This window comes from Eufriesea mexicana, unplaced genomic scaffold, assembly GCF_001483705.2.
Source record: "Eufriesea mexicana isolate 0111107269 unplaced genomic scaffold, ASM148370v2 scaffold2087, whole genome shotgun sequence".
Taxonomy (NCBI): domain Eukaryota; kingdom Metazoa; phylum Arthropoda; class Insecta; order Hymenoptera; family Apidae; genus Eufriesea; species Eufriesea mexicana.
The window spans coordinates 1,412,418-1,429,320 of NW_016910162.1; the positions used below are offsets into that span (position 1 = coordinate 1,412,418).

At 27.4% G+C, this 16,903-nt stretch overlaps 1 protein-coding gene across 1 annotated transcript in view; it reads left to right on the forward strand.

Annotated features, from left to right (window-relative positions):
* The window catches only part of LOC108549510 (probable G-protein coupled receptor CG31760), a 63,397-nt gene that overhangs the window by 28,530 nt on the left and 17,964 nt on the right, over positions 1-16,903 (forward strand). The window contains exons 2-4 of the mRNA XM_017902920.1: positions 8,043-8,200; positions 9,690-9,848; positions 16,426-16,630. Of these exons, the coding sequence (XP_017758409.1) occupies positions 9,711-9,848; positions 16,426-16,630 (343 nt within the window). The 5' untranslated portion in view covers positions 8,043-8,200; positions 9,690-9,710. The remainder of the gene's footprint in view (positions 1-8,042; positions 8,201-9,689; positions 9,849-16,425; positions 16,631-16,903) is intronic.

The following is a 16,903-nucleotide window of genomic DNA, read 5'->3' on the forward strand; positions in this document are numbered from 1 at the left end:
TTTTGCATTAACTGCAATGAAAATAGTTTTATTTCATGCAAAATGAGTGATAAAATCATTTCTTTCATGTTTTTTACTCAAACTATGTTTATAATAACTAGCATACATAATTTCTTAATCAATAAAATACCATAATAAATAAGTGAATGAAAGTACGTGTCTTTATTTCGACCAATAACAATGATCGTGCTATCTGAAAAGATACGGTCTTAACAAAAGTGATTCGGCAACTATAATATCTATCCTCATAAATCCTACCACTATTCATTACTTTTTCCTATAATCGAAAACGTGATGACGCAAGCAGGGACATTCCCCATACAATTTTATCTATTTCAGAAAGGGAACAAAATAAAATAATTCCAAAATAACACTTTTCAATTTAGTTAAAAAAATACTCTCCTCTTTTGCAAATTTTTCCACAATAAAGTAGTATTCTCTTTGTAATGAATAAACTAAAAGATTTTAATACTATTATATCGTAATACTAAAATAACATATTTAATACTTTCCAATTTCGTTAAAAAAATTCTTTCCTCCTTTTTTTCAAATTTTTTGAAAATAAAGGAATATTTTCTTCCTAATGAACAAAATAAAAAATTTTGATACTAATACTATCATATCACGATTGTAAAATGACATATTTAACACTTTCCAATTTCATTAAAAAAATTCTCCCCTTTTTTAAATTTTTGGAAAATTAGGAATTTGCTTTTAATAGACAAAATAAAAAAATTTCGATGCTAATACTATCATATCACAATTGTAAAATAACGTATTTAACATTTATTAATATATTTAACAATTTTCAATTTCATTATTAAAATTCTCGCCAGTTTTTCTTAAATTTTTCGAGAATAAAGGAATATTTTCTTCCTAATGAACAAAATCAAAAATTTCGATACTAATACTATCATATTGTGATTCTAAAATAGCACTTTTATTATTTATTTTATTATTACTTTTATCATTTATTTACTTATTATTATTATGATTCATAAGTAACAGTTTTCAGTCATGTTAAAAATATTCTCTACCTTTTTTCAAATTTTTCGAAATGAAGGAGTATTTTCTGCCTGATGAATAGTAAATAATACATTCCAATCTCATTAGTCTTAGGAATGCAATAAAAAATAAGACGTTTAACGCGATTTCATAATACGTTTGGCCCTGAACAGGATTCTCGAGGGCAACAGAAGTAGTTCGAGGTCTAACGTCGAGGAATGTTCATCAAGTAGACCTTTATCACAAGAACCTTGACTATCGTTCCTTATTTTGATATACAATGCAACTATGTTTAATTAAATACATAAAACAAATAGAAATAAATACTATGAAGCAAAAATGAAAAAGAAATACATAAAATGAGTACAGTATATGATATATAATGAATATATTATATAATGCATCTAATGAATATGATATAAGAAATATATAGATAAAGTGAGGAGAAAATTAATAAAAATTATAATTGAAAAATAAAATTAAATACATAAATTAAATTTAAATTGAGTTTAATTAAATACATAAAATGAATACATTATATGGTATATAATGAATATATTATATAATGCATCTAATGAATATGATATAAGAAATATATAGATAAAGTGAGGAGAAAATTAATAAAAATTAGAATTGAAAAATAAAATTAAATACATAAATTAAATTTAAATTGAGTTTAATTAAATACATAAAATGAATACATTATATGATATATAATGAATATATTATATAATGCATCTAATGAATATGATATAAGAAATATATAGATAAAATGAGGAGAAAATTAATAAAAATTAGTATTGAAAAATAAAAAGTAGAAAAAACCCTTTTGTAATCCTATATGGATCTAGAAATCCAGATTTGACACCCTGTTTCCTTTGATTCATCTTAGTTTGAATGTGTCAAAAATGTAGTATCTCAATGTAGATACATTATTTTTCAGAAGACTGAAAAATGTTAAAAAATAAATGATCAATTAAAAAATAAATTTAAAATAAATTTTAAAATATTTTAAAAATTAAAAAAGTTTAAAAATTAAAAATATTGTATTTCTTGTTTCATACCCAATTTATATTTTCCTTTTATTTCTGTGATTGATACAAACCATTATAAAGGATTGTTTATAAAGGATTGTATTCCAAATCATTTCTCTATAAACGATTTTTATTATTTTATTTAAGCCTTCGCAGTCAGTAATTCTTTCATTGCAGAAAAATAACAATTCAAAGATTTTCTGCCATAATTATTTTTAAAATAGTAAATAATAAATCGTGTATAAATTAGGACATGGAATTATTCTGCATTTTCATTCCACACATTATTGACTTATTTCAAATTGCGTATATTAATTAACATCCATCTTTAGAACCTGATTATGTAACCACTCACCTACAGTATAGCAAAATAAATAATAAAATATTAATGGATCTATTTACCATATCCAATAAAGTAAAATTGTATTCTCACTATACTATAGTAAATAGATCAAATATCGCTAAAATGGCGACTGTGGGTTAGTGCAAAGGGTAACACCATGTACATTTGATTTAAAAAGATATTTAAATATAGCATACGAATGCATATTTGAGGAATCTTCGAATTCAATTTTTTGAAGATACAACGATATTTCATTCAAAAGAATTTTTCTTACAAACTTTTCATTTATCTTCGCAATTACCTGCTGTCGAGTTGAGTTACCTATTTCGTTACATCTCGTGTACATGATACTCTGAAAATCAAAAGGAATTTGTAATGAAAATGTATTGTAATCAATCGTAATTATGTTTGAAATAAAATGATAGAATTTAAAAGTTATTATTTCGAATTTGTGCGTCTTCTGGAAAAATTAGAAACATAATTTTTGGTACGAAAAGATTAGATCTCAGGTTTAGGGTTTGGAAATTGTTGTTGCTTAGAAATTTCAAATTTTGTAACAAAATCTGAAAAACTTTGTTATTGTTAAAACTAACTGCAAAATTTAAAAATCGTTGCTATTTCGAATTTTCACGCTTCGTGTGAGAATCCTCAAATCTTATTTTTGAACCTAATTTTAAAAATTGGAAAACCTTAATATTTCGAATTTTAATCTTCAAAGTAATTTTGAAAACTAGAACTCGCTATTATTTCAAATTTTAATTTTCAAAGTAATTTTGAGATGTGGAACTCGCTATTATCTCGAATTTCAGTCCTCGAAGTAACTTTAAAAATTGGAAGACTGTAATATTCCGAATTTTAATCTTCAAATTAATTTCGAAATTTGGAAATCACTATTATTTCGATTTTTTACATTTTCTGCGAGTTTTCTCTCAAATCTAAATCCTCGAAGTAATTTTAAAAATTGGTGGACTCGATATCTCGAATTTTAATCTTCAAAGTAATTTTGAAATTTAGAACTCGCTATTATCTCGAATTTCAGTGCCCGAAGTAATTTTAAAATTCGAAAATGGCTATTATTTCGAGCTTGAATGCTTCATAGGAAAAATCGTTGGTTATTCGTTTATGCCAAACGACATGGAGCAGTGTTATTGTCGAAATGGAAAGGCCGAGAGTATCGGTGTCCCCTTCAAAGCCGTATACGGGCAACAAACGATATTTCCGATACAGTGGATGAGCGTTGGAATCGACATGTAGCTCTGTTAATTCTTTTGTCGCGAAAGTCGCTTCTAGCCACCTAGACAAAAACTTGTTGGGACTTTGATAAAACACGACGAACGAAAAAGAGAACCTAACGATGGAATTTTTTAATCCGTTTATAGAAATTATTCCTCCGAACTAACATTTAGAATTTTCTTCGAAAAATATCGATTTATGATACACATTCCTAGCTTTCGTCCTTAAAAATTGAATCTACTTATTGGGAAAAACATGTTTCTAGGGAACAATAGTAAAATAACAATAAACTTAGAATTTACTAAATTAAAATTAAATTTGTAAAATTAATTTTGTAAAATTTTATTTGTAAAATTTTGTATAACAATTTTATAAAATTCTATTTGTAAAATTTTGTATAATAATTTTGTAAATTTTGTATATTAATTTTGTAGAATTTTATTTGTAAAATTTTGTGTAATAACTTTGTAAATTTTTGTATAATAATTTTGTAAAATTTTGTATAACAATTTTGTACAATTTTATTTATAAAATTTTGTATAACAATTTTTAATTATTTTTATTTCAATTGTTTTAATTGTTTAAACTTTTTCTCAGTTTAATTTTGGATAAAATGCTGATTTATTGTGTCACTGCTTTCATTCTTAAGAATGAAATTTTGGTATTTTATTTTAATATAATATTTATTGTAATTTTATATATTTAAAAAATATTTCATGAAAATTAAATTTAATCTACTTGTTAAGTTTGTTAAGTTTTTATTGTTCATTTGTTTCATTTTTTTTAATATATATATAGTTTCGTGTTGTCCTTTCTGTTTCATTATAATTGTTTAAATGTTATATTTCGAATACTTTTTAGTTTTATCAAAGTAAGCTCTACGAGAATTACTTATTGGTTATTACAGATTAGAGAATGAGTTAAAATTTTTTGGACAGCGTTATTTAAAAAATTGTTGAACAATTATTTAGTTGAATTATAGAAATTAAGTTTTTCTAGCAATCCTATTTTCTACAATAAATTCATTTTTATAATAAATATGTGTAGTTATTTTATCTTTTTTTGTTGCTTTGAAATTGTTTCACACGATGAACGATACGAACAATTTATCATTTTATTGGCAGTGATTTAAATCTCTGTTTATTTACTGTGATAATTATACTCGATGCATTTTGCTGAAATTAATTCAGCTTTCTTATTTCTCTCTGACTTGCTGCGATTATTATCGAGTTATTCCTTCCACTCGATTTCCGTTCTTTTCAGTTCCCTTTCAAGAAACTATGATTTAATCATTCACCGAATTAGTAATTGTTTCTTCACTCATATAACAGGTGTAAACATTGAAATAATTTTCTTCCTCTTTCTTTCTCGAGACTGCGAACAATAAATCCTGTAAAATAAAATTAAACATTATATATGCATAAAATACATATTAGAAACAAAATAAAAATAATTAAAAATTGTGTTAATTAGTTTAGAAAATATGTCGAATATTCTGCTTAATTTATGAAAATGTCCAAACTGGGGATAAAATAAAATTTGTTAGTCTATATGACAGAAACAAAGGCAGTGTTATTATACGTCAGTGCAATAGAATTATTAGTAATAGAATAAAAACAGTGCAATTTCTTGTGAGAATACAGGGTGTCCTAAAGAAACGTATACATACTTCAATACCTTATTCTTTCTAATTTAATGTTTCTTTTCTAGGTACAGCCCATTTAAAATAATGGCAGATTTTAGACTAGACTTTGAAAAACGTAAATATATTTTAAAGTGCTACCACCATAATCTGTAATCCATCTAAATATATACTGTTTTTATAATCATGCAAAGTGTGTATACACTTTTTTGAGACATCCTGTATTATTATGTTCATAATGTGCATTTAAATCCTTACCCTCTTTATTATTTTTGATAATTATTTTTAATTAATTATTAATTAATTATTTAATTAATGATACTTTTTGATTTACGAAGGCAGCGGAGGGATGTATACGTAAATTTTTTGGTATTCGTGTTCAATATCTCATTTATTTCGATTATTATAGATGTTTATTACGCGAATAACCACTTTCACTGAAGAAAACGATTCATTCATTGCAAATTATAACAGATTTTACTTCCTTCGTTAGAAATTTATTAAAGCACCAAGATTCATCGTTTGTCGAGATACGTTTGATAGATTTGTAATAAATTTGAATGTACGAACCAGAAGCAGAGAGCTTAAGTTTGTTAAGTTTTTATTGTTCATTTGTTTCATTTTTTTTAATATATATATAGTTTCGTGTTGTCCTTTCTGTTTCATTATAATTGTTTAAATGTTATATTTCGAATACTTTTTAGTTTTATCAAAGTAAGCTCTACGAGAATTACTTATTGGTTATTACAGATTAGAGAATGAGTTAAAATTTTTTGGACAGCGTTATTTAAAAAATTGTTGAACAATTATTTAGTTGAATTATAGAAATTAAGTTTTTCTAGCAATCCTATTTTCTACAATAAATTCATTTTTATAATAAATATGTGTAGTTATTTTATGTTTTTTTGTTGCTTTGAAATTGTTTCACACGATGAACGATACGAACAATTTATCATTTTATTGGCAGTGATTTAAATCTCTGTTTATTTACTGTGATAATTATACTCGATGCATTTTGCTGAAATTAATTCAGCTTTCTTATTTCTCTCTGACTTGCTGCGATTATTATCGAGTTATTCCTTCCACTCGATTTCCGTTCTTTTCAGTTCCCTTTCAAGAAACTATGATTTAATCATTCACCGAATTAGTAATTGTTTCTTCACTCATATAACAGGTGTAAACATTGAAATAATTTTCTTCCTCTTTCTTTCTCGAGACTGCGAACAATAAATCCTGTAAAATAAAATTAAACATTATATATGCATAAAATACATATTAGAAACAAAATAAAAATAATTAAAAATTGTGTTAATTAGTTTAGAAAATATGTCGAATATTCTGCTTAATTTATGAAAATGTCCAAACTGGGGATAAAATAAAATTTGTTAGTCTATATGACAGAAACAAAGGCAGTGTTATTATACGTCAGTGCAATAGAATTATTAGTAATAGAATAAAAACAGTGCAATTTCTTGTGAGAATACAGGGTGTCCTAAAGAAACGTATACATACTTCAATACCTTATTCTTTCTAATTTAATGTTTCTTTTCTAGGTACAGCCCATTTAAAATAATGGCAGATTTTAGACTAGACTTTGAAAAACGTAAATATATTTTAAAGTGCTACCACCATAATCTGTAATCCATCTAAATATATACTGTTTTTATAATCATGCAAAGTGTGTATACACTTTTTTGAGACATCCTGTATTATTATGTTCATAATGTGCATTTAAATCCTTACCCTCTTTATTATTTTTGATAATTATTTTTAATTAATTATTAATTAATTATTTAATTAATGATACTTTTTGATTTACGAAGGCAGCGGAGGGATGTATACGTAAATTTTTTGGTATTCGTGTTCAATATCTCATTTATTTCGATTATTATAGATGTTTATTACGCGAATAACCACTTTCACTGAAGAAAACGATTCATTCATTGCAAATTATAACAGATTTTACTTCCTTCGTTAGAAATTTATTAAAGCACCAAGATTCATCGTTTGTCGAGATACGTTTGATAGATTTGTAATAAATTTGAATGTACGAACCAGAAGCAGAGAGCTTCGTAACGGTGGGCAATTATATCATCGCACGATTTGTAGAAGGACCCTCGAGGAATCCTATCATGGGCTGCTTTATTTAAATCAACACCTTCTCGTAACACGATACAGAAATGAGTCCAGCAGAGTGTACACGATAACGTCGTTGATATGGCAAATGAGCTTCAAACGAAAATAAATTGTATTAAAAGACGAAACAAATCGAAAAAAATTGAAGATTTGTATCATTCATCTCGAAAGAATTGTATGTGTACTATGATTTTTTAAATTTACTGGAGTATTTTACAAAGTTTGTTACGTTGAAATGTTTTTATTCTATTAAAATTGAGACAATTGGCATTTTAATACCATTATATTTAAACTAGTAACATTTTAATTTCAAATATCTCCATGCGAAAATTGTAAAATATATTTAAAGTCAGATAAATAAAATATTTTGAATATTTATTCATCACTTTTTATAAATAACTGGTTAAAAGAATACCTGACGTTAATAGTTGTACGTAGTATAGTAGTATACTGCGTTAGTAGTAATTATTATATGTATAATAAATATTATAGTATAGTAGTGACAACTCGTAAAATAATTTTCTACGATTTTCATGTCACGAGAAAAATTAGATTTTCTATGATATTAAAGCAATATTGGTTGTGTGATTACTAGAAATTTATTTAAATGGATTTCATACCGTATATACGAATAATTTTTCCTCAACAGAGCTACTTCTTCGTGATGAACAACCACTGAAGGTGGCAGGTAATAAAGGAAGACCAAGGAAATCATCGAGAAGAATGTCAAGGCAATCAGAGGGGGTGGATGAACGCCCCATGGATCCGGGGCTCAAGCTTGGTACCACTTGAATGCAAAAGACAAAGGTTTGTTTTAATATCAAATTTAAATAATTTTTAAATAATTACGTAGATTTTTATATAAACGTTTTTGTTATTACATTTGAACATACTAAGAGCATGATTAAATTAAACATTGAACAAGGTGAATTTTAATCTGTTATTGCAAATATTTTTTAAAAAATATCGGATAATATTAAGATGATAATATTAACTTTTTCACGAGTGAGCGTTTCGACAGTCCTAAGACGATTTTGCCTTTAACTCACTAGCGCCACCACGGCTCATATCTGCAATATCGTTTATCATACGTATCGTATATATCGTTGAATTATTTCCTAATTTTACTAACATAATCTTGGAATTTTCTTTTTACTACGTGTCATATTGCTTGCATAAGATTGTTTCTACAAATTTTTCTTCGGTATATGTTCGACTGTACTCGTGAAAGGGTTAAACATTATTAGGAGAAGAATTATTAAGAAGTATTAATGATATTAAGAAATAAAATGTCTCTATGTGTTTTTTTTTACTAAATAATTAAATTCAAATACTCTATGTAATGAGTTGAATCGAAGTATAATATTTAATCTGTTTTACTATGATGTACTATACATGCATGTTTACCGAACTTTATAAGTATCCGCTACTTTATGACTTTATATTACACTAAGTGACTTGATGTAGGAGGTAGTTAAATTCATCTCAACATATACAGAGTAGCCACTGGAAAGCTGAATAGTATAAAACAAAAGTAACCTTTAAAAACACGTGTTTCAAAATTTTCTAAATATTTTATTTGGAAATATAATTAATAGATCTTTTTCAGTATTATACGTGAAAAATAGCATCCCTCAAATGACCATCATTTTCCTGTTCACAAATAAAAGAGATTGAAAATGAACAAGTTATGACTTTTTCAAACCCTTCAGTTTTTCAGTGACCACCCTGTATTATAGCATTATAAACAAAAGAAATATAAAGTACCATTTAAAAAAATTAATTTGAAATTGCAATCTCCATCACAGCTTCATTCCAAAAATTGTTCATAATATGTCTCACTTTATATGAACAAATTTTTATGGAAACATCTGTTTGATTATTTTAGAAATTCGTCCTACATAGTAGATGTAATAAAACGTCTTATCATTATATAAAAAGGGAATAATTCATAGCATTGTTGCAAATATATATAATAAATATTGTATTATAATTATAATTAAAATATTATAACTATAATTAAAAAGAAATTACAGATTTTTTTATTCGAGATGAAAGAAAATCTTATATTCTCTTATTTTTAAATATTAAAAATTGCTTTTATTAAATGCTTTTATCGAATGATTAATTCCTGAGAATATGATTCTAATGTGATCAACGATAAAGAAAATGTTTATTTGTAATGTATAACAGTAAATTGAATTGCATTGACTTTCCTTCCATCTATTCTAATTTTCTTTTATTTATAGAAATTTTATTAAAGTAGTATAAATATCACTTTATATTTACTTCAAAGTACAAATGAGCAGTACGCGGGATGGGCAAATCTTGGCTTTGGGCCCTGTTTCCTGCGACGATGACAATGATGGCGTACGTCACTGTAACGACGGCTACATCAACTTCGGTACCGTCTATCGCTATGACTACTAGCAGCGAAGTCCTCGATACGAAAAGGGTAAAGTAGTTTAACAATTTTTAATTTTTTACATTTATGAAATTTTATCTATATATATTATTTAATAATTACTACTTATTAATTACTAATTATATATATATATATATATATATATATATATAAATTACTAATTATTAGTTACTAATTATATTATGTACTATTACTATATACGATTACTAATTATATAATTACATGTATACATATAATTATTAATTGATTCAACTGTGGTTTATTGAAATATCAAAATTCACTGCCTTAATATTTATTTTAAATTACGTTGGATTAACGTGCCAATTTTTCACTTTGAAATTAAAACAATTGTTATGTAAAGTGTGGTAAAATAAGTGGTGTGATTAAAAAGAAAGTTAATTTACATGCTAAAAACACCTAAAATATAATACATTTTCTGCAAATAAAGCTTGGCTTTGAAGAAATTTAAATTGAAAAATTTGCTAAATATTGATTCAGTGTCTGCGTGTCTTTTATTCATATTTGTTAACTTATCTTCCTAAATCTTTCATTTTGTAATTTACAGTGTTTATTATTCACAGTCTACTTTTTTAACAAATTCGTCTAACACAGCCTTAACACTTAATGTATTATTGTGTTGTACAAATCTGAGAGCTTCAGAGTACTCTTACTTCCACGGCACTTACGGTGATATTAATTTAACATACAGTAAAATCTACAGCACTCTTAATATTAGAAACTAAGAAGAAGTATGCCAAAATTTATTTTATAATTAAATTTAAGATATATCTTTGTAAAATCATATGCATAATATATATTACATTGAAGTACTTTGTATTTTCCTGCTTTTCACAAATTGGACACCTACTACAACAGAATTCAGAGACATAGAAATTAATTTTCATATCTTCTTACATATTCCATGTTAACTAAAAGATCTGAAAGGAAGTCTTCACTTATGTATCAGTTCATTCTATAATTATTTTCTATATTTGTAATCAATTCTAGATGCACAGAAATTAGTTAGTATCCTTAATCAATTCCAGCTATCTAAAGTTTGAAATGAATTTCCAAAATCTAGAACTCAATGTAATGCCACCTATTTGCTCCTTAAGTCTGGTACAACATTCCAAGAAATAATCTTTGGAGAACGATACCAATTTCCAGATCTTAGGCTAAGAGTACCCAAACCTACTCTATAGGTTCTAATCCCAACGACCGTCCGTTACGTTAACCTCGACATTTAAGCTGTTGCCAATAAGAGTACCGTCTTCTGAGTCTACTTTACTCGGCACTTAGGTTTGCACAAAGAGAATAAGTTTCGAAATGCTGATTTCTTCGCAATGAAAGGGATCCTTACAAGAGAGTCCCTTACAATAGTCACAGAAATAGTAGCCATGTAGAACGATGACCATTCTTCCATTGAATTCTCAGCCAACTCCACCATTCAAGCAATGAAACATGACTGTTTCTCCAAATAGCTAAATCACGTGTATAGATTTTATCAACCATCTTCAATTTCAAACTCGGTCTCCCCTTGTCTCAGCATGAAGAATTTTCAATCTTCCTAAATTCGAAACGTGTATCTGCATTCATTAAAAAAGTACAATAGATTACTTAACACCAATGATTAGAATGCAATCTACGTTTCGTAAATTTGGAACAGCCAAATAGGTTTGATAGACTTTTTATTGAAGTTAGCTTACCTTGTAATCAATGTAAAAACAGGAGATGAAAATGTAGACAGGTCTTCAAAAAATTATCTGTTAAATAAAATTAAATCTGATATGAAAAATTCTAGTACCATATTTGCGAGAGTGGGTATTTGGTGCGAATGTCTTTTACGAGCAACTGTGTTGGAGGTAAGTGAGAAGATCACCTACTCGAGATTAGGGTGTGAAGGAAGAGCGCATGCTACTCGAGTCTTGGATGAACGTGACCGAATGTGTCTCCAGAATATTTGCTCAGTTTGTCTAGTTTGAGTGGGAGAGAAAGAGAAGATACGTAGGTGTTAGTACACATACATACATAAATAGAAAATGAGCATTCCTACATAATTTAAGTACCTTTTATGTATAATAGAACGAAGAGTCGAAACTTCTACGTTGTGTTATCATAAATTGAAAGCTATATGTTTAATTAAATTACGTTGAACCGCACTTTTCCATCTTCCTGGTGATAGCAAAGATCATGATGAAGCTCCCATACTAGTGATAAGTATTATTCTCTCAGTCACCATTGAAACTTAAAATTCCCCTAAAATATGAGAATTGAATGAAGGTATTAGTGACATAAGCAACCAAAATTAAGTTCATTTTACTACACATTAAAAATAGAGTTCTTAACTGTTTAATTGGTCAGTCTAAGTCTCACACTTACAAATAGAATAAACCCATACTTTCTGGCTTTAATATCTTCAAGTGACCTATGTCTAATCTTACCTAATCTTGAGTTTGACCACACAAGACATGGCCAGGGCTCTCGAATCGATGCGTTTGTGTTGTTGAATCAGGGTCAAGTAGGAACAGTAGGATACACTTACATCTGTCCTACGAGCTAAGAGTCAAAGCTTCTCCCTATAGAGTCTGATTGAAGGAGCGTTTAATATATAGGTCCTCACATATCCTAGTCTAGTTCCAAACATGCCAATTGATTAGGGTCACGGATCCTTAAGTAGTGACCAAAGGCAACATTCGTTTCATGTTTCAACAAGCTCACTGCTGTAATACACACATTCGAAGATAACTCATGATATAAAGTAACAAGTATACTTACAGTGGGTCAAAAGAATATTTGCACACGATATTACAAGAGAATTCACTTAACCAGAAAATAAATTGCAATTTCAACGAAAGTTTCTGTTCATGCACTATATGCTCACAAGAAACCTACTTTTACATTTTTTTTTTTTTTTAAATGTTTTATTTTGAGCAAAACTCTGTTGAGATGTGCACCATAAAAGATTATACATATATACAACAATTTTCTTTTCACGAAATTTATCAGTTTAAGCAGATGAAATTCAGTGCTTTTCTCGTTTTCTGAAATATAATTTTGTAATAGTGCAAGATGCAATAAAAGTTTTCATACAAAATATGTGTGACTGTTAGTGCTTTGTTAGTCTATCGTGAAAAAATTCTGAAAATGCGTATATTTAGAGCACAAAAAATGTTGCAACCTACTTCCTTCTGTGAAAAAAATCTCGTGCTGAATTCATTATACTCTACCTGTGCATAAACTTTCATTAAAGTCAAAATGGTTAGACGAATTTTCTTGTAATGCAGTGTGCAAAAACGTTTTCCTGACCCACTGTACATCTGGCACCAATTTTAGAGAAAATTTTCATGAAATAAATGAGTATTAATAATGATAAGGATAATTGCATTGAAAATTATGAAAATAATTTAAGTCATATATCTAAGTACATGTATGTCTCATTTCAAAATATTAAAAATTTTCCATAATTGGATAAATTAAAATTAATTCAAATTTTTGATATTAATAATATATAATTTATTATTCAAATTTAATAATTTATTATTCTAACGATTGAATTTTCAGCTATGTTATATGTAATATATGTAGATCGTCTTTGTAATTACTGACCTATATCACTTTCATATTCAATCTTGAGACTGTGTGAAACGTAAACACTTTATGTAGTACTCTATGTAGTAGATAACACTACATAAAAATATTTAAAAGTATACTGTACAAAAATATTAAGATCTTAAGCTTCACGAAGATAAAGAAAAATATTTTCCAAAAGTGTTTGTACATTTTGTTATATTCGATTGAATTCTTAGATTCCATTACTCCTTTACGGCTATTCCAGATTCACAAATCCTTTGAAAATATTAAAACGAAGAAAAACCTGATGTAAATATAACAGAAAAATGGTCAAGCGTAAACAAGTAAGCAAAAAGTTCGTAATGTGATAGATCCAGCTTTTTATGGATGCTGATCCTACAGTCATAAGAATAGATCATTCCTTGAAGTGGAACTAACGTAAACATCGCCAACTTGTTAGTACTCTGTAAAGAATCATAATACTAATTAATATAAAATTAAATATCAGCATACAAATAATTTATATCTGTATTATAATTTTTCTATGAAATTTGTTATCCCATTTATGTAATATCTCTTTTAAATGCTTCACTTACTTATTGTGGTTTGGCAGGATAAATCTGGAACACCCTGTGTATAGAATGGTAGAAATAGAGTAGACAAGGGCTATCAACTAGCGCCCTGGGGTGACTAATAACCCTCATCCAGCCTGCTCCCATCTGACAAGGGGAACTCCCGGTCTGGATATGACTGAATTTAAAATTTGTAACTTGGTTAGCATAATCAGATGTAATACTAATAATCACAAGAAAAAATAATTTTTTAAAGAAATAAGTGGTCATTAATGATTTGTATTTTAGAGATTGGCTAACCACTAAATTTTAATTTAATTGTATCCAAAAAGAGATCGTATTAGTACGTTTTCTAATTCTTCAAATACAATAGATTTTCAAAGAAAGACATCTTCTTCAAAAATGTTGGATGTGAGTTCAACAAGTTAATAGAGTGTTGTACATGTGTTAGACTAGATTACTTTAATTTGGAAAATCTCGCAACCAATTTTCATCTTTTTCACTGTGAGCATACGTGATAATTATAAAACTAAAAACTATAATTTTTTTTTTTGGTAATATTATTATGTATAATATATTTTAAATTAACATCATTTTATGAACGATTAAGGAAATCTACTTAGGTCTGTGCATATATCTTGCGTATGATATGTTACTGCTGTTAATGGGAAAAGTTCACTAATTAAGTATTGTTTAAAAAGATCAGTTCTCATGCTGCCAGATCATCAATCTAAAAAATGTCAGTATTAGCACTTTATTTGTTTCCATTAATATCGTTTTTTTAGCATTCCTTAACTGACTTTTTTCTTTTATGTAATATTCTACTCATACCTTTCTTCTTTCATACTTATTGTATCATACATCTATTAATATGTTTCTTCCTTCATTTTTCTTTTATCACTCTACTACTACCTTCCTACTTTTATTGTTTTTTCTTTTATAATATTTCTCTCCTTTCACTATTCTTTTCTTGCTCTCATATTTATTTATATTATTACAATACCCCAGCTGCCTGTAATTATTTGTGTTGAAATTACTAGTTTCATTATTAATACAAATTAAAAATTATAATTCGGGGAATAAAAATCATAACATTTGTTTTAAGGTACTGTTCTCATGTTGTTTATTATTTAAAAATAAAACGCATTACACACACAAATGAAATTGATATACATAGGCAAAAGTAATATAAAAGTCATTTTAAAAGAATTAAGGAAATATTTAATGTGAAAGAAGATTTAACTTTCTCTTTTTTTCATTTATACAGTTTACATAAATTTCATGATTTACATAAAATCTGTAAAAACAGCTCAAACATTACATTGTTTACAATTTTTTCAAACATAGTTTCATTTGCATGTATGTATGTATATATATGTATAAAACATTTTGTCAGATTATCGCAAGTATTTAAAAAATCGTGAATAATGTCACCTGGGATACCCTGTATATATACCTGACGAATGTATGCAACGATTACATGTGTGTGCGTATGTGTGACCGGTAAAATTTCATGTACCAAGGTTCTCTGATTAGACGACACTGCCTTTGAGTTCAGTAGTAAACGAATCAGACTGCAGTACTGCTTTAGTCAAATTAGTATATGCGATAAATCCTCATATTGTACGATGTTTCATACGAAGCGAATATGTTTCATGTTATATGCACAATGTTTAATATTTATTGTATGCTTAATGTTTCGATTTATGATCTTGCTGTGATGTTTTCACAAATTATTCCTTATAATAAATGTATCTGTACACTAAAATGTAAACTTATATCGTATTATATGAATCTTCTTTATCATGTACATAAACCCATGCTATGCAGGGTTTAACGTGCGTACATATCTCTTTATGTATGTATTTATCCATACGTGCGTATGTATGACAATATTACAACGCAAGTATTAAAAAAGAAAGAAATAATTTTACCTCTACGGTCGTGAAGGTATAATAAATATTGTTAGAATGTACCATTAAATATTCCTCCAGTTTGAAATACAAATCATATTCTGAAATATAAAACGAAGCAAATAAACATTTATAACTCACACGTACTTTTTCATCTTATACTTATAAATGTTTACGCATTGACCAATATTCATAAAGTTAATAATTTGTTAATATACAAAATTTATAACCTTTAATCGAATTATAACGAATAACGATTTTTTAAAATTAAACATTTTTAAATCGTGTCATATTATTTGCCCTATCGAATTCAGTTAAATTTCTGAAGACGAGGTGTCATAAAATTTGCTCGTATTCGTGTATAATACATATGTAATCATGGTTAGATAATCATGACATAAAATAAAATTGTAAATGTTGAAAATAATACTGTCTCAATTCTGTAAAAAAAAAGAGAGAAAAGAAAAAGAAAGTATATTCACATACATACACTATTTCATTTCAAACAGTATCGGCTGTTTAATTCGATCAAAAAACCATTTTATTTCAAAGGTGGATATCGAAGAAGCTCTGGACGTGATAGAAGCGGCATCAACCGGATCATTGGGTGAAGATTGTGCCACGACAGCTGGTTTTAAATCTTTACCAGCTGCCGTAGCACTTGATCCCCGACGTTACGACACTGCACGTCAAAAAGCTGACATGACAGCTCTGATGCTCCAAAATATTGGCATTGCGGGGATATCAAGGCATAATGGTGAGTTACAAATAGTTACCGATAACCTGTATCAAATAAACGATATCGTTGAATAAAATTTAAACCTGAAAATATTACATGAACATTAAACACGATAACTGTGAAAATATCGAAGCTGTGATAATAAATAAGGATTACAGAAAGTATAAATGATGAGTTTTTGGATAAAAAATGTACGTTTGAATACATTAATGAAAACGTATTATATCGCAGGAAGAATCCTACTTTACGCGTCGCACTTGAAAAACTAACTGATTCGCTCACCAGTGGTCA